Source organism: Urtica dioica, chromosome 1 (genome assembly GCF_054948205.1).
Source record: "Urtica dioica subsp. dioica isolate 48M chromosome 1, U.dioica_male_clone48M_v1_H2, whole genome shotgun sequence".
NCBI classification, from domain to species: domain Eukaryota; kingdom Viridiplantae; phylum Streptophyta; class Magnoliopsida; order Rosales; family Urticaceae; genus Urtica; species Urtica dioica.
The window spans coordinates 12,096,634-12,123,644 of NC_142756.1; the positions used below are offsets into that span (position 1 = coordinate 12,096,634).

The window sequence follows — 27,011 nt, forward strand, 5'->3', positions numbered from 1 at the left end:
ATATATATATATATACATATATATATATATATCACGTGTTTAAGTGAAATGTCGAATTCCATCTGTGATTTTTTTAAATATCGAGTTTGTATCATCTGTTATATTTAAATAACGAAATTATAATTTAAAACAAATAAATGAAAAAAGACATATTTACCTCTTAAGTATGGCATCTACGAGAATACACCCCACGTATTTTAAAATCGATCAATTTACCCCTCAATATTAGCTTTTATAATGATTTCAGGCCTTCCGTGTATTTTGAACCCCAAACATCAGTTATCTTAGCAATTTTTTCTCACGTGATAGCTTAAATACATAAATTTACAAAATAACCTTGTCTTTCATTATATACCATTTTTTATTCATTGCTATGCTTTCAAAATACCATTGTCTTTCATTATACACCATTTTCTCCACATGACCTAAGCTCTGCCTAATCCTAATGAAAAGAATAAATTGGCAAAACAATGAAGATTGAAGGCCTATATGCTCAGAGACTACACTTTAGCCAATTCCTCTTGCAAGACCCACTGTCGACCCCTCTGCTCAAAGCCCCTTTACCTCGAGAGTGGTCGACATCGCCACGGCACCCTAACTCAACGCCACCACTAGGATAAATAACGAGAGCAAATTTTGGCGTAAAAAATGGATCGGAGAATCGATTCGGAGGTGAGGTGATTATGAGGTGAGGGAACTTAGGCCGTGCGGGGTCTCCCTTGAGCTTTAATGCGGCTCTTTCGTAGGCCATGGTGGCTTCCATGACGGCTACTTCCTTCGAAGCATGTGTTTCGTTACCTCCAAGGAACAATTGATTTAGCATTGTTTTTCTCTAACAATACGAAACCAGTTACAGGTTATTTATCAGGTCCACATAAAGGGAGATCTCAAACTGGATATGTGTTCACGTGTGGAGGGACTGCAATTTCTTGGCGTTCCCAGAATCAAACACTTTTTGCGACATCATCAAATCACGCCGAGATCATTGCATTGCATGAAGCAAGTCGCGAGTGCGTGTGGCTGAGATCCCTGACGCAACATATCAGAGCCACAAGTGGTCTTCCATCAATCGATGATCCAATCACGCTTTATGAAGACAATGCCGCTTGTGTCGCTCAAATGAAAGAAGGATTTGTAAAAAGTGACAGAACAAAGCATATCTCTCCAAAGTTCTTTTCTTTTACTCAGGAGTTAGAAAAGAAAAATGTTCTCAGTATCCAGTATGTTTGTTCATGCAATAACTCATCAGATCTCCTTACAAAGGCTTTCCCCACTTCAGTGTTCAGAAAACATGTCCATGACATTGGGATGCGTAAACTACAAAACTTATGAAGATGTCATACATGTCAGCATGAGGGGGAGCTTTACGTGACTGTACTCTTTTCCCTTACCAAGGTTTTTATCCCACTGAGTTTTTCCTAGTAAGACTACGAGGCAGCATAAACACGTTAGCATGATGAGCATCTCAAGGAGGAGCGTTATGAATTATATGGGATACTCATACAAGTTATCATACTCCTACAAATTACCCTCTACACTTGTAAATAACTTTCACCACTTGTCATCTTCACCATATATAACATTGCATATAAAATGCATACTTCCCACTTTGTAAAATCTATCCCAGTAGAAGAAATTCACTCTTGTTTCCTCTCATCTTTCTTTAGCTATTTATACACTCAAGCTATCACATCCACATTTGTCTCCCATTATATATTACTTATAATAGTTTGTTTAATAATCTATAAGTTGTATTTTATAACAGATTCCAAATACAAGTAAACATATAAGGGCTGTACAGAATTATAATATAAAGGCTAAATAGATTGTGCTTTTAAATGGGAAATTTGCGTCAATGTCACAAATTCGTCGGATTTTTGCATTTGTGTCACAAAGTTGTCAAAATTGCATTTGTGTCACGTATTTACATTCGTGTCAGATGTGCAAATTTCAAATTACTATCTCTCATCATTTAATCTTTTTATTAATTATCCAAATACTTCTGAATTTTTACAATACCTCATTAAAAATCACTTCATCTTCCTCTAAAACTTTCTAAATTTTTTGCACGTGACTTATTTGCAATTGGATTGCCAATTTGTGACATAAGATGCAAATACCACCTTTTAAATGAGCCGAGTTAATTCGTAACTCTAAGCCCATCACTTTTAATATACCACTTGAAACGTTATAATTTTATTTCAGCCAACATTTTAATATTTTTAAAAACTAGCCTTCGGGCTGATGTGGCAAATGAAATTAACTATTTTGTATCTAGTTTACCCTTATTAATAAAGTTTTTATATTTTTTCAAATAAAAAAAAATCAATTTCCTAATTAGTATGATATTAGTAATCCGATGAAAATTTGCTTTTACTTCATTCCCAACGTCTCTTTCATTCTCCAAAAATCAGTAGTGATTTTTTACTGGAAACGTGTCAACATAAACAACCTCGCGACTAAGTCACAAGCATCTAATGATTTCATCCAAATTCCATTGTTTCAGGCTCCAAAACAGCGTTTTTCCGTTTCGGCAGTTTTTATTATTTTCTTTTTATTTCCAGATTTTTGTAACATAAATTAGAGAATGTATATACTTTCCAGATCTTCACTGTCTTGCAGTAATATTTTGAAATCTTCGGGTGTGGTGGAAATCTGGTTCAGAGGATAGGTTGGGTACTGGACGATGACACACAGGTGGCCCTAAAGCGGATGAAGGACGTCCATCAATGAGAAGACATCGGCATTGCTCATCCATCAATACCAATGCATTTTTTTCCCTTTTTTTTTCAACATTCGTTAATCTAACGCTTTTTTCATGGTTTTCCATGTTTTACTTATGAATCTTGTAGAGTTTGTGATACGGAATTACTCGGAGTTTCCTTTATGGAATCATGGGATCGCAAAAGCCAGAAATAGACCAAATTCTATCAACGTCAAAACCGGAAGATTCATCATGACTTTATGTTTAAGCTCTTAATGAGCATTAGTTGGCTTTTTTTTTATTTCTTTAACGTATTTGTAATTGTCTGGTGCATTAATTTACATTTATTTTTATTGCCTTGTACATTATTTCCCTTCCAAAAACACTATATGAGTTATCTCCATCGATGTAATTTGGCAGCTTCTTGTTAATGGAAAATTAATAAGCATTGCTTGCACCAAATTAATCGCGCTATATCTCTTTCCTATACTATCTCTACATCAGTTTGTTACTGTAAAAAGTTCATCAATGTGAACCGTTAATTATTGTTAATACATGGAAAATTTTGTCCCAATTCTCACTCGAAACTCGAATCCACAAACTTCACTTCTATCCGCAAATGAAGTAAAAAAAAAAATTAATTGAAGTTGAGATTATCGAAAACGTCGCTGATGAAACGATCCAACGAAGAGAAAGAAGAGCCACCGGAGACCAAGGCGTTTCTACACTTGACGCTCATCTCTTTGACCCTCTTCCGTACCTCGCTCTCTTCATCCATCACCTTCCCAATCGCCGCCTCTATCACATCGGCGCCGATAAGTGCCACGTCACCACTATTGTCATCATCCTCTTCGAAGCCGAGCTTGTAATCCATCTTGACTTCCACGGCCAGCCCGAGCTCCACCACCATCTGGAAGGCGTTCAGCTGCTGCTCCGCGTAAAGCGGCCACGTGGCGATCGGAACTCCGTTCCACAGGCTCTCCAGCACCGAGTTCCACCCACAGTGCGACACGAACCCACCCACCGCCACGTGGCCCAGCACAGCCGCCTGCGGGGCCCACCCGACAACTCTTCCCCTCCCGGCGGTCCGCTCCAGAAACCCCTCCGGGAGGCTCTTTTCAGGATCGGAGCCGAATTGCCTGAGCGACCACAGAAACCGAATCCCCGCTGACTCAACGGCAGTCGCAATCTCCCTCAACTGATCCACGCGGAAGCTCCGACCCATGCTTCCGAAGCACAGGAAGAGCACCGAAGCCGGAGGCTGGCGGTCCAGCCACGCCATGATGAGCCCCGCGTCGTCCGAGAAGGCCACGGGGCCTGTTTCTCCGCTGATCTCCGGCACGTGCAATACGGGCCCCACAGCGTACACCGGGGGGTACGAGCCGGAGATCAAGGCTTGGAGAGCGTGGGGCTCGATCTCCGCCGAGGTGTTGACCACGACGCCTCTGGACGCCCTTATCCTCTTGGCGCCGTCCAGGAACACGGGCGCAGCGGCGGTGGAGAGGACTGGAGGGAGGACACGGCCCGGGACGGGCTGTCTGAAACCAGGCAAGGGATGATCGGCGTCCAAGTCCATGGTGCTCCGGCTTTGAATCTTGGCGTTGAGATTGAGGCCCAGGGACGCTGCGCTGCCGGGCCAGAACGTGTACGCCGGGACGGCGAGCCCGTCCGCCAGCGACATGCACGCCATGTCCAACACCACCGCCGCGAGTTGGGGCCGGGACAGGACCTCGCTTCTGACGCGGGACGCGTGGCCCAAGATGAACCGGTCCGACGCGATGAAGGGGTTGCTTTCTGCGCCCATGTCAGTCTCGTCGGCGCCCAAGGAGATGTCGAGGAAGTTGATTCGGTCCGAGGCAAAAGAGGCGAGGACTGACTCGGCGTAGGATGCGAGGTTTGGGTCTCTGGGAGGCTTTATAAGGAGGACTGTGATGCAAAGCCTGTTGCTGCGAGTGACGAGGAGCTTCGCCAACTCCATTGCCGCATTTAGATGACCTCTTAAAGCGAAGGGGATCAGAATCAGCTCTGCTTTCATTTTTTTGCTTCTAACCCCTGTATACCAAGATGACATTAAAGCAGTTGAATTTTCTTGAATTATATGTATACTAGGGAAACGTGCAAGGATATATTGGCGAGGAGATTTGCCATTAACAGCGAGCTCGTATGTTGCCTCGTTTTAGGGTTATATCAATGAAAGCTTTTTTTAAAATTTTAAATTTACAAAAAAGATAATTTATTTAAGTGACGTGTCGTATCAAGATTGGTTAAAAACAAAAAGAATAGTCTATATGAATAGTAGGTAACTATTCTGGCTTATATAGATATAGTGGTAATGTTAGAATGTTTAATTTGAATCAGTTTTGTTTGTCCTTTTTATAATTGTTGTGGATCTGATTTCTCTTATTTATAAATTATAATAACTAGATAATGTTATGAGTCACTTTTTTTTGCTCAATAATTATGAGTCACTCTGGTACTATATATGAACCTGGCTTGGCGGGAGGTACCGCGACTCCCGCTCCCGCCAAGCCCGGACTCCCGTTACCGGGACTAACGGGAGTCCCGTCCCGTTAATGAACGGGACGGTAACGGGAGTCCCGCGTAACGGGATTCGGACCCCGTTAGACGTAAAAAAAAAAGAAAAAATATTTAAAAAAAATTTGAATGAAGTTAAATAATTAAATAAAATGATGTAATTGAAAAGATTTTAAATTAAGTGGGTAGAAATGAAGATTTAAATGAAGTTAAATAATTATATACAAGGACTTAATTGAAAAGATTTTGAAGTAAATGGGTAGAAAAAATAATAAAGAAGAATGTGAAATTAAAAATGGGCCTCCTAAAAAACCTCACCGACCCCTAAAAAGGTGCGACAGCGAGGAAAAAGAGCACCCATTTCCTCGTTAATTATTTGAAAATTTATCCCGGACAAGGGCCGGGATATCCCTTAGTTATACAAGTTAGTCTAACCATTTATGTTTACATTTGTGAAATCAACTTCAAAATCGTCAAGAATATCGAAGCACATGAATGTTTCTTGTGCTCGATTTCTATGTTGAATCCAATCCTTACCACACGTCAATGCTTCGACCATCTCCGGTTTCAAGCTACATCTTCTATCGTCGATGATGCGGCCCGCGCTACTAAAAGCCGCCTCAGATGACACGGTTGAAACAGGGATGGTGAGGATGTCTTGTGCCATAGATGACAAGACTGGGAACCTCCTCGCATTCTGTCTCCACCAAACCAAGAGGTCGATGGCTTCGTCATCCGACCTGACCCAATCGTTCCGATCGTACTCTTGGATCTCCGGATGGGACCGTGCGTCGGTTGCGCTCGACCTCGTCTGACTTGTCCCAGCTTCTTGTTGTTGAGGCGATGGGCTGTAAGCGGGCGCGTTGACGAAGACATTCGTGTATTGGTGTCTTCTCGGATACTGCGTCTGTGATTGAGATGGTTGTGCTCGATATTGCGGTAGGAGTTTCGCCTCGTATACCTTGAAAAGAACAAAAAAAAGCTTGCACGATCCTCGCGAGATCAAGTGCAACGTAATCTTGGTCCACGAAATGGTTTCTAATGTACTTCAGAAAAATTTTTAAACCACCAATTTTACATCGGACGTCTAGAATGGCTCTAAAACCGTATAATAATGGAACCTTTCCAGCCCCCCAATATTTTAGAAACTTGGCTGTCATTGCTTGAATAGAATCTTGAAAATTGTTTCGTTTTTATATTTATCAAGATGCACAGCAATTGCGGTCATAGTATGAAGACCGAGAAAAGAAGTAGGAGTGTAAACAGCAGAGAGATAACAAGTTTCTTTGTAAAAAAATTCGAGAAAAGAAACAAATGATTCAGTCATCCTAATATCATATTCGGATATAGCGTTTTCGCCATGTTCGCTGTTAATGTAAGAAACAATAACATTGACGTGATGCTCGGATAAGAAGTTGGTCAACATAAGAAAGGTAGAATTCTACCTAATTTTGTTATCTAGGTGAAAGATGTGTTCTTGGAGACCGTTTACTCTAAGGCGTCTGATCTTAAGCTCATCTGCTATAGAGGTTGAACTATTTATCCAACTAATGTAATTCCTAATCTTGTTGATCGAAGGGTCATAACTAGCGGCTCCGGCTTGAACAATAAGGTTTATGATGTGGGTAGCACAACGTTGATGCAAAAGGGTATCGTCAACGTTAAGTTTCTCCTTTAGCTCCCTAATCATGGCGTTGTTGCTTGTGGCATTATCTAAGGTTACAGATATAATCCTATTGGTCAAACCCCACTCACCTATAACACTAACTATGATGTCTAAGATGTTTTCACCAGTGTGAGAACCTTCTATCATCCTAAAGGCTATGATACGTTTGTTTAGGTTCCAATCGTCGTCTATATTGTGCACTACAACGCTCATGAAATCCATCTTAGATTGACCAGTCCAGATATCCGAGGTTAAGGCTATGCTATACCTGTTGTCAATGGTGCCCACAAGAAGAGTAGTAGTGTCTATTTATGTACATTTGATGTCATATAGTCTTACGAAGACTCTTGCTTGTAATTGCTTATTCATTAATAAAAAGTTGAAACATTCATTCAATCTTCCTTGTCTGAAGCTTTATGATAAAACCAAAGTCTTTTAGTCCATAAACAAACTAAACAACTTACGAAGAGACAAATGTAGATTTGCATGAACAAACTCTTCGTAGTTTGCTTAAAACGATATATTCGCAATCTTAGGGTCAAAGGACTATTGACCTCAGTATGATTGTTAGAAGAATCTATGATGTCTGGTTATGAGGCATTGAGAGTTGGGGACTCTATAGTTCTTCTAGGTATCTTCCGAAGGTACTGAATTGACCAGTGCACTTCTAGAGACAATATAAGAACAAACCATTTAACCTCTTATGTCTCGAAGTCACTATGTATGAATTGCATCATGCTTACCTTAATCCTGAAATGAGACATGCCATTTCACACCTTAGTATTCTCATTTGAGAAAGTCAAAGTTCGGACTCACTATGTGATTCCGAACAAGGCCTATTGGTGAAGTACTAAGTTGTGAGTCTGTCATGAGTAACTTTGTGAAGTTCTCATAGATATGGAATTCATGTACAAGATTGCTGAAATGCAATGTATGTCACCTCATGCTTTGTTCCTTGGAGTGTGAATAAATGAACTGGCCAGTGTCCAAATTGAGTCCTGACTCTTTTGGATGAAACAATGTGACTTGTTAGCTCCTCGTCAATACATTGTTTCTAACTTATTCACAAGCGACAAAGGAGTTGAGGAAATAACAGCTAGAAGGGTAAAATGGTAATTTAGTAAATCCCGACTAGCTGATGACATTCATGAAGGGTAAACATAGATAATATTCAGTGGATCCGCTCATCGTAATTAAGTCGAATTCTTGAGTAGAAAATAAATTCATTTGAACCGAGAGATTTTCAGTGTCAACTCTTTAGTGGAGTCAGTTGGCATTAAGCTAAACTTGGAAAAGGTTTGTGAACTTTTGAGTCCAAGTGTTTAGCTCAAGCTTTGTTCATTTGGGTCCATGAGGTCACTGTCACGAATCACATCGATAGGAATAGTTAAACTGGAAGCTAAGTCAAAACAAGAACGAAAATTGTCAAAAGGGTATTTTTGTCTTTTGAGACATAGGATGAAATGAATGTCAATAAATTTTTTGACATGGTCATTTGATGACAAGTAACACTCGGCCATAATATGATTAATTGGGCCTTGTTGATTAATTTCATTTCATAAGAATTTTATTGAAAATTCTTAATGGGCCTTTTTCATGTTGTCATGAACAAAATGGAAAAGCTTCTAGAAGCCCCTTCTAGAAGGTGATAGGCGCCCATAATACCCATAGGAAGAGAGAATATTTTGTGCATAAATGTATCAAGATACTTGCCAAAAGAAAAAGAGGAAACAAATTTCCCCCTAAGAGGAAACATGGTGGGCGCCCAAATATGGTCAAGAGAGAAGCAAACAAAAGAGGAAACAAATCCAAGGACTTACTTGTTTTGTCTTGGACGTGCACCTCTTTGAAGGAAAAGGGAAATTGGCTCATGAATATGTGATATTCTATAGAAGAGGAAACTACCTTATTGAAGGTGAGACCTCTCCTATAAATAGGAGCCTCATTCCACACTTTTCATTCATCCAAAGTTTTAGAGATTGAGAGCTTCTCTCTCTAGACTTGGCCGCCCCTTCCTCTCTCTCTCTTTAGTTTATATTTTCGATTTTTCTTGTCTTGGCACCTAGGTCCTCACTCGACCTAGTGTTTAGCTCTGCGACTTCGAGACTCGTTCTTAAGTCGTAGTGTTTAAAAGTGCCCACTCACTGATTCCTTCTTTTCGAGTGATTTAGTGATAGAAACTTTCGTGGTTGCTCGAGGTGCCGAGGAAAGAAAGAGAGACGTGCTGCGAGGGGAGACGAGCGTTGCAAACTTTCCACAAGCTTCTTCAAAGTTCAAGCTTCAAGAAAGGTTAGTAAACTTCTAGCTCATATTGGTTTTTAATTACATGTACTTGCACTTGTCTAGGTTAGTAAAAACTGTTTTACTTGTAAAAGAAAATTTTTAAAATTCCGCCGCTTACCGAAACGTTAATTATTTTCTCAAACCCTAGATCGATTCCAACAATACCTACCAGATGATATTGTGTCTTTCATTTGTTCCTTTTCTCCTAAAAACCATTTTAGGATATCGGATCTCAAAGCTTTCCTAGACATTATTGGAACGTTTGGAATTATAGAACTAATGAATCTAACGAAGCCTTGAGATTCGATATGACTAAAAGATTGATCGGTGGAAACAAAATATTCTACTAACTCATGTTTAAAGCTTACAGGATCGATGTGACTTACCTGGCTTGACGAGGCTCCAGATTGAGTCCCATGGCAGTGCCTGTGATGACTCCACAATAGCGACGTCCCGACTCTTGTGTTGTGAGCGCTGAAGATTTTGCCACAACTGTGACATTTTCCGGCTTTTTCGCCGTTCGCAATCACCTCTTCAAAGAAGGTCCACACAACGGACCTAGCACGACGTCGTGGTGGTTGTTGTTGTTGAGGTGGTTGTTTTTGTTGTTGAGCACCTTCATGTTGTTGTTGATGTTGTTGTTGTTCTTGTCGTGCTCATCGTTGTCATCGTTGTTGGGTCTCCTCTTGTTGTTCACGTTGTCGAGGTCGTGGAACTTGACTTCGAGGTTGAGGTGGTGGTGGTGGTGGTAGGTCTTCTTCTTCTTCGTCCTCATCTTCTTCATTTGGATTTTGGGTTACATCGTCATCTTCTTCTTCATTTGGATTTTGGGATTCACGATAATGTTGCTCGAATACTTGAAATTCTTGAAAAGCCACTTCGGATGGCGGAATTTGAGCTTGATAAGCTTGCTCGGGATCCATTTGAGGGTAATATGGCATTTGGGTGTTTGGAATTTCGGTGAATTCCGAATGGTTGAAAGTAGGAGCAACATAATTTGGATCGAAAGAGTATTGGGTGGTTGTGTCGGGGGCGTTTTGGGACAAGTGCAACTAATTTTCTTCAAAACGGTGCATTCATTCACCTCGGGAAGCTCTTCCCCTTCGACCTCCTCGGTTGTGGGATGAGGATGCCATGAAAAATTGAAAGCGTTAGAGAGAATTTGAGATTAAAATCGAGAGAGTTTGAGAGAATTTGAGATTGAGATTGAGAGAATTTGAGAGAGTTTTAGAGAGTTTGAAGGAAAGGTGTCAAGAAAATGAATGAAATGGGGGGGTATTTATAGATTTTAGAAAAAAAAAGATAAAAAGAAGCCGAAATGTATAACGGCTATAAAAAAACGGTAAAAAATTCAACGGATCTTTTTTTTGGGCCGTTGGATCTTTGATTCAACGGCCGAGATTTAAAAAAAAAACCGGGACTAACGGGATCACCGGATCCCGTTAGCCAACCTAACGGGACGAGAGTTCCGTCTGTCACCAGTAGCGGGAGTCCCGCTCCCGTTACTGTGCGTAACGGTAGCAGGGATTCCGTCCCGTCCCGCTACCGTTAGGTCAGGATTAACTATATGTAAGATAGTTGCAGTGTTCTCGTGTTATGTGAAAACTACGTGAACGGTGAAAAACAAAAATACAAATTACACGCTTTCAGTGGTATGGCCCCCACACGTAATACGTATTTGATAGTCTGTTTTATACTGACAGTAAATTTTTCATGTGGCACTCAGCCAGGAGGGACGAAACATTTCCCAATCTAGCCCACCACTCTTTTAAGATAAGTATAGATAGAAAGATAGAAATAGAAGTTGAGATTAATCAAAGACATAAAAGAGCTCGGTATAGGTAAAGATGTCAATTTGATCCGAACCTGAAATACAAAACGGTTACGATACGAGGTAAAATGGACTTGAATCTCAATAAATGAGTTAGTTTTCAATTGAATCAAACATGTTAACACGATTAAATAATGAGTCAAAACGATACGATTACACTAACACGATTAAAGTTCGATTAACACGATTATTAAATGGTTGACACGAAATACGATTACGACCCGCATGAATATGATCCAATTAATACGATTACGAGTAATAACATGATTACAACTCAGCTAAATACGATTAATATTATATATGTAAAATTATTTATTTATAACTATAAATATAAAATTGATATTAGAAAATAAAATGAAATAAAATAACGTATATTAATATCAATATCGATTCACGTATGATAACATATAGTCAATACTACACCACAAGATATTATAGGAGCAGGAACTACATATGTAGTCGCTATTTCATAAGGAAGTAGTCGCTGTTGCGAATCAGCGACTACAGAGGCGACTACATCTGTGGTCGGAGATTCCTTGTTGCGCTTTCATGCAATGACTACAATTGTAGTCGTTGTTGGTATATATATATTTTTTTTAATAATATCGATTTTTAACCACATATCTTGATAATATATAAATGATAGCTTGAGAAATATTGTAAAAAAAAAGTTACTACATCAGATATAAAAAATAACTGATATTCGTGATCATTCACACTTAAAAATATGAACAAGTAACCCAAATATAATGAAAGCTAAAAATCTCCTACATAGTCAATGGTGTTTTGTTAAGTGTGAAACAAAAAGTTCGTAGATTATAGAACTAAAATGAAAGCTAACCACATTAGAAACTAACCCTAATCGTCGTCTTCCTCGTCATTGTCTCCTAATGGGTGTTAAGGTGAGATAGTCGACTCGATATCTGTTCTTTAAAAACGAAAATTTGGATCAATTGACTTCAAGTATGCCCCTATCTTCTCTACGTTTGATGCCACCTTTCGAAGACCATCGATCATGAAATATGAATTCTCATGTGTCGGCATAGATGCTCCATCACCACGTGTATAAAGGAGAACCTTTGCTGGCAACTTTGGTCCAGTTCCCTTGGTGTACGAGCGGCCAGATTGCAATATTTGACTCGTGATTTCTTCATCTGTAGTGTGATCGTTCGGATCAACATCGCGTTGTTGTCGGACCTTGTCCATGTGTTTCTGAGGTGAATTCAACACCTTAATTATTTTTCCTTAAAAAATACTAAATAAAGTATCATCAATGCACATTCAAAAACCAAAGTGTAGCTATCATCTCTAAGGAGGAGTTAAAAGCGTATATCAACGTTTGATTAAAGCCTTGCTCAACATTCTCAACCGCTAAATTTAGAATCATAGAAACATACAAACAATTTTGCTTAGAATTCTATGAATGCGTTGGAAACTTCACCTTATCTTCCAGGCTGTGTAATATATTGTGAAACATGTATTACATATCAATACTTGTCCATCATGAAAATAATTGCATTAGGCATATATTCTCCACTCCCGCTACATTACTCTTTGATTTTTTTTTTTGTTTGCCTTTTGCATTGAAAGAGTCCAACACAAATTAACTGACTTGGTCTCAGTAAGAACTTCAGGGGTTTTTTTTTTTGTGCCTGATAAATAACACCTAACAACAACAGAGAGTAGAATATATCAACTATAAAAATGGCGAAATTCCAAGTTGCATTGAAATCCCAACTAACTACCGGAAAAACATATAATAGATAAAGTGTAACACAAAAAGAAAGAAAAAAAACCAAGTCAACTTCAGAATAAAGATTAGATGATGAGTTACGTCTTTATTATTTCCTTTATCTCGTCCTACTCTAGAACATTAATTTATTATAGGATCTGATCTTTGATTGATTCACTTCCTAACTAATTAATAATAAAACAGTATCTAGGAACTTACATAAGCAGTTTGGGCGGCTATAAAAGTCCACTTCAATTCTTTAAAATGCGAATTTCTCCACGTATCGATTAGACTTGACCATTCACCTATCTTCATATTACGCTGTAACATGTGTTCAAAATCAAAGAGCACAATGATATGAATTTCCAACTACAGTTTAAGTATATTATAATTTCAATCAATCCCCAAATAAAAAAAACCCTAAATCTTATATATATATATATATATATATATATATATATATATATATATATATATATATATATATATATATATATATATAAATCCCTTAATCAGCAAGATACGTGGAAAAAGATGAAAATCTCTTGACTTCCGACGACGGTCAAAGATGAAGTGAAAACCAACTATCACAAATCTAGCCCAAAAAAATCAAGGTGAATTCCAATTATGATGTTCTGTGACTCAAATTTATAAGAAAATTCCAATTCTAAATTCAAAAACCTAAACTTGAATCCATAGATATAACTAGTTATGGAGACATAATCCCTATCAGCCGGAAACAAAAACATCTGACTGGGAAGAAGGAGTCTGGTCGTCAGCGGGGAAGGAACCAAAAGCTAAAAGCGAAATCCTCGTCGTCGTAGTTTGGCAATCACCAAAGAGAAATCCAAAGTGCTCTGAGAGAGAAATCTTTGTCCGCGTGAGAGATGCAGATGATGGTCCCGTCACCAGAGTTAAGGTGAGGGCCTTCGAATGATCGAGAGGAGAATTCACTAAGGCAGAGCGGAGAGGCCGCAGAGATGCGCTCGTCAAAAATTTGTTATCTTAATGTTGTCGTCAATTGAATCTGCAGGTCAAGAAAACGCGGGGAATGAATTGTTTATATGTTTACTGGGCTAAAACGTGGGTGCATTTAAAATTAAGCTATATTTGGACGAGGTGGGGCTTAGTGGGTCGAAATTCTACAGCAACTACAAATGTAGTCACCACAGTTTAAATGTAGTCGCCGCTGCTTAAAAATAACCGGCGAATACATTTGTAGTCGCTGTTGGGATTCCGTCAGAAGTGATATTTCTTGTAGTGCTATATCAATTGACTTCAAGAAAGCAATAATAATCTATCGAATCAGTTGTTTTCAATTATTAATTTAAGTAGTATGTCTAGTGGTGTTCTCATAATTCACAATATACAATCAAGATAACAATAGTCTCATAATAATGTATCGTATTCAATTTTATTTGATTTTAATTCAATTCATATCGAACAATCACAATTTACAATTCACAATCACAATAACAATGACTTCTATTATTATTTCATGTAACTATACATTTTTAGTTTAATATTGAGATCATATCCCCTCCATAACATTCCCTCTATTATTCTCCATGAAATTTCAATATAATATTTTGTTTTACTTTTACCCTCCATCACTTTGCTTCATTTCCCTTTGATATTTGACATAATTTTTGTACGAAGGCTATTTTATTTTTATTTTTTTAAGACTTTTTTATGACTACTATGTTTTTGATAATTTAACCGCAATTAATTGAGTCCGAATGTTTAAACACGATTAAATAAACTATTTAACATGACTATTAAATGGTTTAATTTGAACGGTCATGGATATGTAAAAAAACAAACGGTCGGATGTGGGTATAAACTTTAAACACAATTAATAAATGTTGAGATTTGGTTCTAAGAGTTTTTTTTAATACAAACACGATTAGCGCGACACAGTTATGATACGAACACGAAATTGCCATCCCTAGTGTATAGGCATGGCTCATGAGTAATATGTTTACTAAAAAAAAATGGTTTATGAGTAAGGAGTCTTCTTACGAAGTATATTTGAAAAAAAAATCATTGAAGAATTATTAATAACTTAAATTAAAGTAAATATTGTGAACAAAACACTTAAAAGGAATCTTGTCACTAATAAATTAATAAATAGTTAGCTAATCAAGCCATAAAAACTAGAGGACTTGCTAATTAGAAAAACTTTTGTAAATTTTAGGTAAATAATCAATTTGGTGACGTGGCATCTTGTGGGTGATTTCGGCTTTACAATATTGCCCTTTTTGTTTTTTGCGTTTTCGTTGATGAAATATAGGCATTTTTTATTTGAGTTTTGAACAACCATTAAAATTAATGCCTATTAATTAGCGTATACTCTCTCTCTCTCCCCCTCTCTCTCTCTCGCGCGCGCGCGCACACACACACACACACACACACACACACACACACACACACACACACATAGATTTGCATTTTTTCTTGCTTGCAGATTTCTGCCTAACACCAAAGAAGAGAAGGTAGGGGCACCCGGTGAAGGACCGACAGATCTCTGGGAACGAGATCCCAGCCTCGATGATGAGGAAGTCGAGCTTTCGGTCGATCGCTAGGAACTGCGGGTGCATGGGTGCATATCGAGGATGCGATTGCAATTTACTCGGCACATACCCATCAGGAGAGGCACACCTCCACTGAGAGGACGGAAAATATCGAGTCCGGCCGTAAGTCTGGATTCAGGTCAGGGCCTTTCAAGTAGGTCTCCAGGTTAACGATCTTTTGGCGAAACTCCAATATTGTTTGATTTTGAGGGACTTTCTGTGGGACCGGCTTCGCGACGGAGGTGGAAAAAACGGCTCCGCGAATGGTTTTTGTAAGGTTTTTATTTGTTCATTAGTACTCTCAAATTTTGTTTTGTCTTTGCCTTTTAGGCCCGATAGATTGATGTATTTCAATACGGCGTGGAGCGAATCACGACGCGAACGCCCATTGTCGTGGAACCTAGTTATCCCCGACGAAGAGTGAGACCAGAACATGTTTTCTGAGCCAGATTCATGATAATATTTGTAAATAGTTGTAAACAAGTGTAAATAATAGTAAATAATTAACTAACTTAGCCACCAAAATTAGAGGATTTTCTAAATAGCCAATCTTTTGTAAATTTATGGTAAATAGCTGATTCGATGACGTAACATCTTGTAGATTTGTTACATTTTAGAAGATTTACATGGTACTTTCGTCAATTTGGTATTGTAAATAATTTTTAATAAGTAGGAAAGCATAGATACGATTATAAGTTACATCTTCCAAATGATAATATATATAGGCCCTATATAGTATTGTTTTCACATTGTATTTATATGCAGTTATATATAATCGCCGTTAAGTGTGAATACAATCATCATAAGAATAATTTCACCCCCTTATTTTCCTCGAATCGATGTTTGAGATTTAGTTCAAGACCTTGTATTTCAATAACGAATAATTACATGGAAGTAAGATAATTTGAATATATAATTTCAAATTGCTAAATGAGTAATGGTTAACCTAAATGAATAATATTTGGACGGCTGTATTTTTATAATATTCTTTTAATCTAAAGTATTAATATATATGAGCGTGAGACATTCAATTCTGACATAATTATAAATGTAGAAACTTTATTCTTCAACTTGCGGATTATCTTAGCAACTAATGGCTAATGATCCAAGCAATCAGACGAGGAAACAATTAATTTGCATAACGGGCAATCACAAACTAGAAAAACAACAAGAACACTTTGGTTTATCCTGGAGAAACGACAAAAGTCGTGTCTAAAGCTCCAAAAGTCGCGTCTATTTACTTAATAGACGCGACATCAGACGCGACAATGGTCGTGTCTGTATATTCGTGTCTGTTGGTAAACAGACGCGAGAAGTCGCGTCTAATGTTAGACACGACTTTTAGACGCGAAAAGTCGCGTCTGTATCTCCATTTTCTGTTACAACAAATAATTCCCGCCTTTTGGCGGGATAGATATAGACGCGACTTATCGCGTCTAAAAATAATTATGAAAATTCTACAGACACGATAAGTCGCGTCTGTATCTCCCTTTTCTGTTGCAACAAATAATTCCCGCCTTTTGGCGGGAGAGGTATAGACGCGATAAGTCGCGTCTGAAAATATTTATGAAAATCCTACAGACACGAGAAGTCGCGTCTAAAAACTTTCCAGCTGGAAACTGCGAAATGTTTTAGACGCGAGTAATCGCGTCAAAATCTTTGTTTTTTTATTTGTGTAAATCATTTTTTAATTAATTTAAATGATTAAAAAATGCTTATAAATTAATAAATATGATATCTTAAAAGTCGTAAATATCTCATATATAAACGTCATACATATGTCATACGATATTCACATAACAAAATAAAACAAAATATCAGTCTATGAGATGCACATCTACGTCTCGGATCCTCCCGGTCGCCCTCCTCTAGGTCCCGTTCCTTTCCGTGCTCCTGATCCTTTGCCCTTCGAGCTCCCTGTTGTTGTTGCTTTCCCTTTACCCTTCTGAGCGGGACGTGTTGTAGATGGTGGATCAGGAATAGTTTGAGTCGGACGTGTCACTGATGGTGGCTCAAGAATCGTCTGAGAAGATGTCTGCGGTGAATGCATCCTTGCCTGCGTAGGAGTCTGCTGTGAGGCAGCGCTACTCCCTGGCTGAGTCGACGGACAGAACTGTGATACCATCTGAGCTACGTCGGGAGGTAAGGCTGGAATCCGCATACCAGGAATGCTTGCAGCTTGAAGGTTTTGAAGGAGCTCTCCTAAGAAACTCGACATCGATATCAATACTCCTGGCGGTCCTTGTGAAGCAGAAGAAGAAGCTTGACTATCGTCGATTCGTTGCCCATTGATAGCCAATCCTCTCGGGACAACCGAGCCAATCCCCGGAAGATGATCAGACCTGACCCCGAGAACCTCCTGCATGGCATATCTCTCCTACGCCTCCAAGTCTTTTGGTAATCCTTGGTCAGTGGCCTGCCTCCTTTGCTCGTCGACGAGCTCTTGCATTCGACTCTGTACGCGTTAAGAATATAAATTTAAATTTATTAAATAAATGTTATTAAGTAAACAAGTTATTTTAAAACTTACATATGCCATTTCGCTCTCCGCCGAGGTCCACGCACCCTTCTTGGTATAGACCTTCTGATAGTTTCCAAGCAAGGTGTCCGGATTGCCGTCCTCATTTTTCTGAAAATTTACAAGGAAATAAATCAAATATTGAAATTATTTTAAAGTCAAGCAAAGCAACTTACGTTCTTATGGAGAAGGGCATTGAAAGACACCGTCCATTGCAAGCTGACACTTTTCTTCTTTGCTCGATTCGCAGAGTTTCGAGCACTCTTTGCCTGCATAAACACAAACATATATATTTAGTAAAAACAATAAAGCGTTACAAACATATAGACGTCAGAAAACAAACCTTGTACTCTGGTGTCTCAAAAAGATCCAACACCTTTATCCAAGCTTGGGCGTTCACATTTGAAGGAGGGTTGTGCAATGCGTACTCTCGATCTGACCCACATTTTTTCTTAAAGTGAATTCCGCATTTTGTCTTCACATTCCGTAGGCGTTTCTTCGCTTCACCAATGATAGCCTGATCGATTCTTTCTCGTCCATCGCCTGCTCGTCCAATGACTCTTGTCTCAGGATCTATGCGTCTGATGTCATACTGCTCGTGCATCAACTCCAAAAGTCTTTTTTGTTGCGCTGGCGTTACCTCCTTCCAAGAAATTGTATACGGAGGAATGATGTCGCGAACCAAACCGCCTAAGAAGTTTGTGAACATCATGTAATCGGATTCATCATCCTTTTCCGGCTGTAGAAAAGCGTCGTAGTTCGGGTAATAGTGCACCAACTCTTTTGGCTTGCCCATCTTGGCTTTCTCAGAGGTCACGCCGGTCGTGATTCTGCGCTTCTTGGCCGGTGGCATCCTGTCATCATGGCCACTATCATCGCGGCGATGGGATTTATCCTCTCCACCGCTACCTCCCGCTCCCATAGCCATCGACATATCTATACATTTAAAAGCAAAACAAAATGTTAAAAATAAAAAATTTCAATAATTTAATTTTGAAATATAAATCCAAGAAAACATAATTACTCATTCATCGTCAGCATATACATAATCTATGTCATCCAAGTCTAAATCATCATCTACTTCATCAGGACGATCAACATTGCGATCAACGAAAACATCTTGGTCAAGTTCTTCGTCATCTATAAAATCATCGTCCTCTACAATGATGTCTTCTTCAATTATAACATCATCGATCACAACCTCTGGCAAAGCTGTGTCACGACATATAGAAAGTTGCTCTAAATCCATTGGTTGAACAACTAATTGAGACGTAGATCGATCTTCAATATCGGGAACATCCCACACATGACGATGATGACTTTCCTCTACGATTTCCCATTGCGGGTCATTGTGCAAGTCTTTAAGATAAAAAAAACTTGTCGGGCTTGAGTCGCTAATATGAATGGCTCGTCAAGATACCATTTTTTTGCCACATAAACACTTGTAGTTCCAAAAATCTCGTCCTTATGTATTCGTTTCTTAGGATCATTGTCTCCAAACCATTGACATTTGAACAGTATGACACGACAACTATTAGTATACTTCATCACGATGACATCTTCCATTTTGCCATAAAAATCATGATCGTCAACTGATGGTACTCTGACGCCGCTGTTTTGAGTAGTCCGGCTGTCATCGCGAAGACAAGTCACAAACTTAATCCCATTGACCTCACAATTTGGATATATTTGAGCTATAGAATGTGGTCTCATAGCTAATGCGTACAACTCATCCGATACGTGAGAGCCCATGTCTCTAAGTTCAAAAATCTGACACCCAAAACAACAAATTAATTACGAAAAGTTATTGATCGAATGAGGTAATATTATACAAGAACAAATACCCTTTTCTGAAACCAGTCTTTGAATTCTTTTCGATGCGCCTCAGGTCGACCTTCTGCTTCCATCAGTTGTTCGTGTTCACTAATAATTCCACCAAATGTTAAATGTGCTACAAAAGACAGTTATACTATGTGAAAATATTACTTACATCATATACTGATCCACTTCAAGACAGTTGTTCAAAATGTACCACTCTATTTGCTCGCTACTCTTCTCATCTAATCGCTTCGCAGTCATCTTTCCATAAGGGCGACACGTATACGACTAAAAAATTGTAAGCTCGCGTTCTGCTTCCAAATCCGTTCGGCCAAGACGAGCATTGACATCTATTAGATACCTTGAACAAAATGTCAAAGCTTCTTCTACAACATACGCTTCGGCAATAGAGCCCTCGGGCTTCGCTCTATTTCTCACAAAATGCTTTAGCGTTCCAAGATATCTCTCAAATGGATACATCCACCTCATATGCACAGGTCCTCCATTCAAAGCTTCTTCAGGTAGATGTATTGTCAAGTGCACCATGATACTAAAAAACGCAGGAGGGAATATGCGTTCCAACTTACACAAGATCACTATGATGTCATCTTGCGCTTTCGCAATAGCAGAAACTTGCAACGTTCTGTCGCTCATGAGTTTAAAAAAGTTGCAAAGTTCAGCAATAGTCTCTCGCACAGGCTTCGGCAAAAACGAACGAATACTAAGGGCCAACAATCGTTGCATGATGACGTGACAATCGTGAGATTTTAAACCTGTCAATTTCCCGTCTGGGGTAACATTTTTTGCCAAGTTTGAAGCATATCCGTCGGGGAACTTGACAGACTTAATGAAACTTGTAAAAAAATTTCTCTCGTCTTCCGTTAGCGTGAATGACGCTGGTGGCTTGACCCAACGATCACCTACTTTCTTCAAGTGCAAATCACTCTTTATCTTCAAGTCCTTCAAATCCATTCTCGATTTAACAGTGTCTTTATTTTTCCCATCTATACTGAGCAGAGTTCCCAAAATATTCTCACAAACGTTCTTCTCGATGTGCATCACGTCTAGGTTGTGCTTCAATTGCAATTCTGACCAATATGGCAACTCGTAGAAAATACTTTTTTTACTCCAATTCAACTGGTTCGGCGAGCGTTTGCGCTTCTTTCCTCCAAAATCAGGGTGCTTGCCCGGTATTGTCCGAGGAACGTATAACAACTGCTCGAGTATGTTACTTGCGCTTAACTTCTTCGGCGGCTTCCCCTTCTCGTTGCGGATTTGGTAGTGTTCGCTCTTTCTCATCGAGTGATTCGATGGTAGGTATCGACGATGGTCATAATAGACAATCTTGCTTCTAACACGGAGTGCTGGCGTGTCTTTATTGCACGTGGGGCAAGCTAAATACCCTTGTCCACTCCATCCCGATAAACTACTTCGTGCTGGGAAATCGTTAATTGTCCAAAGCACTACGGCGCGCATTGTGAATACCATACTGGTAGCCCCATCTCGTAATCTGACACCTTGCCACAAGTCGTTTAGCTCTTCAACAAGCGGTTGAAGGAAAACGTCCATGTCTTTTCCCGGTGACTTGCGACCTGGAATGAGCATCGTCAACATCATGTACTCCGATTTCATACACAACCAAGGCGGCAAGTTGTATGCAATCAAGACCACAGGCCACATACTGTATGATAAGCTTTTTTCCCCAAACGGATTGAACCCATCAGCAGCAAGCCCAAGACGAACGTTTCTCGGCTCCGCTGCAAAATCAGGATACTTGTTATCAAACTCTTTCCACGCCAAACCATCAGCAGGATGCCTAAGTACACCTGGCTCCTCGATACGTTCTTTTTCATGCCAAATCATTTCTTCAGCTGTATGTCGACATGCGTACAATCGCTTCAGTCGATCCTTTAAAGGAAAATACCGTAATATCTTATGCGGAATCTTCTTTCCTGTCCCTTTGACCTTCCACCTACTTTCTTTGCAAACGGGACAATAGTCGGCCTTTTCCTCCCCTTTCCAAAATAAGGCACAATCATTGACGCAAACGTCGATCATCTCGTACCCCATGCCAAAACGTTTCAACTTCGCCTTCGCCTCGTAGCGCTTTTCTGGAATTCGATTTCCGGTCGGATGAGACTTCCGCAATAACTGAAGAAGCTGAGTGAACGACTTGTTTGTCCACTGGTTCGTGACTTTGATGTGCATCAACGACACCAAAAATGAAAGAGACGAAAATTCTTTGCACCCAGGGTACATCTCTGCTTCAAGCTCGGCGAACAGGTCCTCCAATTGCTCTTGTTCTCGTTCTTCTCTCGGGGTCGGATCATACTCTGGGTCGTATTCATCATGATCCAAGATGTCATGCAAAGCGTCATTCACCCCTCCATCTTCACTTTCATCAATGCTCTCGTCGTCTTCTATGACCTCTGGAATTATTGGTTCCCCGTGATGAAACCACCGTTTGTAGTTCGGTGAAAACCCTCGGATGTACAAGTCGGTTTCAACATCATCGATGGTCTGATACTTCACGTTGTTGCAAGTTTTGCATGGACACTTGACTTTTCCATTTACCACTTGCTGGCGTGCAAGTCGAATAAACTCTGCTACACCATTTCGAAACTCCAAACTCACACGATTATTCTCAGAAATCCATTCACGATTTGGATTCGACATTTCACTGATTAAAAATTCAAAGATAAACCTCATATCTAAATATGCGTATATATCAAATCCTTGCTTAAATAAAAAAAATAAGAAAATAAAAATAAATGGAAGTATATGAGTATTGTCATTCAGACAAAAATTATTTGAGAGCATATATATACTAAGAAATAGTTAGTTTTTAAATACTCTTAACTAACTAAATAATAGTCAACTACAAGGGATGTATCCGGGATGTATCCAAAATTTTGACTTCCTAGTTGGCTCATAATTTTGATTTTACGAAAATGTTTATTACTGATGCGTACAGACATATATTATAAACAAACGGAAATAATAAGCTGTTACATTGCATCATTCGAGCTTGCTAATTGTAGTGTGTTGTGAATATATATATATATTTTTTTGGAATTATAGTGTTTTGTGAATATTTCTTACCTATCTGGTCTAAATATGTTGGGTAAAAATATCAATCATGATATATTAATTAAAAAAAAAAACTTGATTCAATCTTAACAAGGAACACTTGAAAAAATTATCACAAAGAAACATGTCATTATTTAAAGTGAAAAAACATCTATAATTTTTTTTCTACATAACTCGCACATATTCTTATAAATTGCAATAATGTTTCAGATAAGCACGGCCACAGAACTATGTTTGTATCCTAACCTGGCGAATTTTCGGGCGAGTTCCGAGAAATTAAGGATCGATTGGTAGATTTCTCGAGCGGTGGAACGGACGCGGTGGACTTCTACGAACCAGGTCTTCGACTTCGGTTTCTCGGTTCTTCGCAAACACGTACGCCACTGAATGTTTGCCTGCACTGATAATCAAATCAAACTCTATGTAATCTGGACAATATTCTCTCAGTCATAGCTGCAACACATATGTATTTTTTCAGAGCTTCAAAAGACCATCAACACACAAGTAATCAGGACAATATTCTCTCATTCATAGCTGCAACACATATGTATTTTTTCAGAGCTTCAAAAGACCATCAACACACAATAAGATATATAATCTAATAAACCGATTGAGGATCTATAACATGCACTCTTCACAACTAAAACCAACTGCAAAATTAAATCATATAATCCACCTATTTTGGGGCAGTGGGTACTAACGACTACAAAGTGTTCTTTCTATCTTTGAGGTGTATAGAAATCTTATTGAATTTTTAAAGCAAAGCATCCGCACTATATAATTTTACGACGTCCAAGAGGGCGTTATACTGATGTTCTAAGGCACTATGTTTTATAGTATTTATGTATATATAATAGATACTATGGATTTTAACATAAATTATACTAAAATTAAAATGAATGTGAGGAAAATAAGAACTTACCAACGGTCGCATCCGGCATAGTAGCACAACAAGATATCAAACGAGAGAGAGATAGAGAGAGAGAGAACAAACGAAGCATACAAGTAAAAAGAAGAGATTAATTAAGTTCACTTTGTTTGATGTATAAAACAAGTAAATCCTGAAGAAGAATCCTAAATTAAAAAGCTTTTGGTATACTTTAAACCCAAGAAACAGATCAACCTGTTTCAAATAAACAAGAAAAAGACAAGAACATATAGAACTCAAGAGATTTATACATCATATCATATAGCGCGACGTTTCTTATGCACACCACTTTTCAAGTTCAGTAACCTTAATAAAAGAAAGCAGAACAGCAAAGGAAAACACAACAAACAACCTTAACAAGACAGTGACATATATAATATATGCGTACAGACATATATTAATACTTCCAGTCCCACTGTTCTCGTGGGATTGGTAGGGTTTCTACGTTTTGTTTAGTCAAACATGCAAAACCATCCTTCCACTTAAGCTCATATAAGCATTAGGAGCATATATCCACCTTAAAATTATTTTAATATTTACCTTTTCGTACACAAAATTTTAATACCTAGATAAAATCGATTTTCTTATAATCTGATATGCCCCATCAAAGACGTTTACCTATTTTTATTTTTATTTTAGCCAATAAAATATCTGAGTACTTTGTTGCTTGCTTAAGAAGATATATTTGATTATTTTCTCAGCATCTTATAATTAAGGGGTGCTAATTGCTAAATTGCACACGTATTAGCTATGGACAAGTTTGGATAAGAATAAAGATATTCTTGTACCTGATTGTGAGACCCTCCTCAGTGTATTATGCAAGCCTTAAGTGCCGATTCCCCCTGCTCTGAATGAGCTAATAAAAGCTATTCTTTCCCTAAACAAAGAATGAAGATATCATTTTTATTATCTTACGCTACATATTGTTTATAAATGATATATTAATATAGGATCCACAAAATATTTTTTATGTTTTTATGCCCAAAAAAAAATTACAAATTTCTGGGCAGCGGAACGACTGGCAGATTTCTCGAGCGGCGGAATGATTGGTGGACCCTTTGGCGAACCTGAGAATTATGGGAATCGCGCACTCGGTTCACGTCTGAGTTTGTTTTCCCTGTTTCCAATGGGCTGTGTTCCCATGGTAAGACCCATAAATGTTACAACTTACAAGAAGGAAAGAAAACAGGGAATATACTGAAATACAACACAAGCAAAGATTGGTCTGCCAAATATCAAACCTTTAACCAACCCACAAGATTATCTGAAATTGTACCCAAAATTGAAGTAAGACACAAATTAACAACAAAACTCAAATGGAGCATCATCTCACCATAATCTGAGAGCCAAAATTAAAATCGACGATAGACAATATTTGTGACTTAGCATGTAATCTTCGAAATTTTCAAGTGAATGTCTAACATTTTTTTTAAGCCATAGCAGCCATTTTGAGTATGAAATACGAATAAGAAATAAGATTTTCAAAAAAAAAAAAAGACAGAAAAAATTGCAGACCCAAAAGAAAGAAAAAAAGACCATTTGAAATCATGATATCATATCAGAGAGACCACCACGACCAAATCTCCAATTCACACTCTGTCTCTAAAATACCACAGATAAGACTGACCCATTAGCTTTATCCAAAAAAAAAAAATTCACCCATTACCCATTGCAAATTAAGTAAAGGAAATTCTACAAATTATGTAAACGAAATTCCCCAATTCAACACAGATAGAAGGAGAGATCACCTCGAGGAGCGCAGAGCGGCGGCCGAAATCGCGCGGGGCAGAGATAATTTGGATTTTTGGGAATCGCTGGACTTGAGAGAGTGACAGTGAAGGAATCCAGAGTCTCAATCCAAAACTCACGGGAAAACAGAGATTTCAGCAACCAAAATTCATCAAGAAAGGGGTTTCAAACCCTAGAAAATCATGAAGGAATTTCAGAGACCAATTTAGGAAATTGAACGCAATTCTTACCTCTTAAAGCTTCACCGATGTCCACTCTTTCTTCTCCGGTGACTTTCCTCGGTCCACCGTCCTCGTCTGGCTCGCGGCGAATTTCTTGTTCTCAGCTGGAGCGCGCGCAAGCTTGAGACGGGTCTTGGGGGTTTATGGCCGCGCGCGGGGGGAAGAAGAAGATGGTAGGAGAAAAAGATTATGAGTCGGTGATGTTGTTGTGGTCTGTGGTTGTGTGTGGTAGAGAGAAGGGTCGAGAGAACCAAGGAGGGATAGAGACGGCCGTCAATTTCTGGGAAACTGGCTCGCGCGCGGATCGATCGGAAGGAGTTGATCGAGGGAGTGGAAATCGTGGGAGAGAAGTCTGGTTAATTTAAAACTGGGTATCGAAATCTTTTTATATATTTCTTCTTTACCCTACAGACGCGACTTCTCGCGTCTCTATCTTTAGCGACGAATAAATATAGACGCAAAATTTTCTCAATATTTCAACCGAAGTTCAGTATTCGGTTGAGTTATCCTACAGACGCGACATGTCGCGTCTATTTCCTTTGCGACAAAAAATATAGAGACAAAAATTCCAAAAATTATTTCACCCGATTTTTACAAATTAAATCGTCTCCATTTATTTATTTTTTGTTTACCTACAGACGCGACTTCTCGCGTCTTTTACTCAGATTTTGAGCCTGCCGCGACATCTCGCGTCTGTAACCAAAATGAAATTAATAAAAAGCGGGATAAACATCGCGCTAAAATTTTTAGTGAAATTAGTTATCAGACGCGACAAATCGCGTCTGTAGTACCAAAAGTAGCGTCTATTTAGACGCGATAAGTCGCGTCTGAAACGTGTCGTGTCTAAAGCTTCACTTTGTACTAGTGCTACATCTACTGGCTTCATTAATCGGCGAGAACTCACAACGTTGAGCTTCAGAAGTTGCAACCCTCAAGTCATTCACAAAGCACGTACAAAGATTCTCTCAAAGACGTTGACCTTATATTGATGTTCAACGATTTCCACTCAATCTTTTCTCTTGGGTTAATCTTTTGTGAATTGTCTTACCTCTGCAACTCAGACTTGTGAGTATTTATACTCAGCGTTACCCCTCACATCTCAACTATACGACACATGCTTCATAACTCAGCCTGACTGTTCTTTTATAATAAACAAAAGAGAAAAAACTAACTAAAGCTGCCATAGCCTTTGAATTGCTTCGTGTTCACGCAAGCTCTATATCTCAAGTTTAATGTCAATATTTACAATAAAGAAGGAATAAATTTAAATATCACATGTAATTAGTGTTGTTACGCTATGTGTGTTGGCTTTATTTTTTAGTGCAAGTTGTAAGGAAAGATGTCGGTCTTCATGCTCCAGCTT

The 27,011-nt window shown here is 38.7% G+C and overlaps 1 protein-coding gene and 2 pseudogenes across 1 annotated transcript; all 3 read right to left on the bottom strand.

Annotated features, from left to right (window-relative positions):
- Nucleotides 1–3,220: 3,220 nt before the first annotated feature.
- LOC149407254 (anthocyanidin 3-O-glucosyltransferase 2 pseudogene) lies at nucleotides 3,221–4,834 on the bottom strand (annotated as a pseudogene).
- Nucleotides 4,835–5,606: 772 nt separating this feature from the next.
- Nucleotides 5,607–15,351, bottom strand: LOC149407255 (uncharacterized). Its single transcript, XM_089619643.1, has 4 exons — nucleotides 15,213–15,351; nucleotides 10,640–10,751; nucleotides 9,575–9,662; nucleotides 5,607–6,200 (listed from the first exon to the last, which is right to left on the bottom strand). The coding sequence occupies exons 1-4, from the start codon at nucleotides 15,349–15,351 to the stop codon at nucleotides 5,670–5,672; spliced, it is 870 nt and encodes a 289-aa protein (XP_089475769.1). The 3' UTR covers nucleotides 5,607–5,669.
- A 3,515-nt stretch (nucleotides 15,352–18,866) lies between these two features.
- Nucleotides 18,867–21,883, bottom strand: LOC149407256 (uncharacterized; annotated as a pseudogene).
- Between the last annotated feature and the right edge of the window lie 5,128 nt (nucleotides 21,884–27,011).

Coding starts and splice junctions, on each gene's coding strand:
- LOC149407255 (XM_089619643.1), bottom strand. CDS start 15,351: ATGCACCCGCAGTTCCTAGCGATCGACCGAAAGCTCGACTTCCTCATC. Junction 9,663..10,639: donor CGGAACTCTCGTCCCGTTAG/GTTGGCTAACGG, acceptor CAAAATCTTCAG/CGCTCACAACACAAGAGTCG. Junction 6,201..9,574: donor CTGGAGCCTCGTCAAGCCAG/GTAAGTCACATC, acceptor GTTCTTTTCAAG/GTATACGAGGCGAAACTCCT.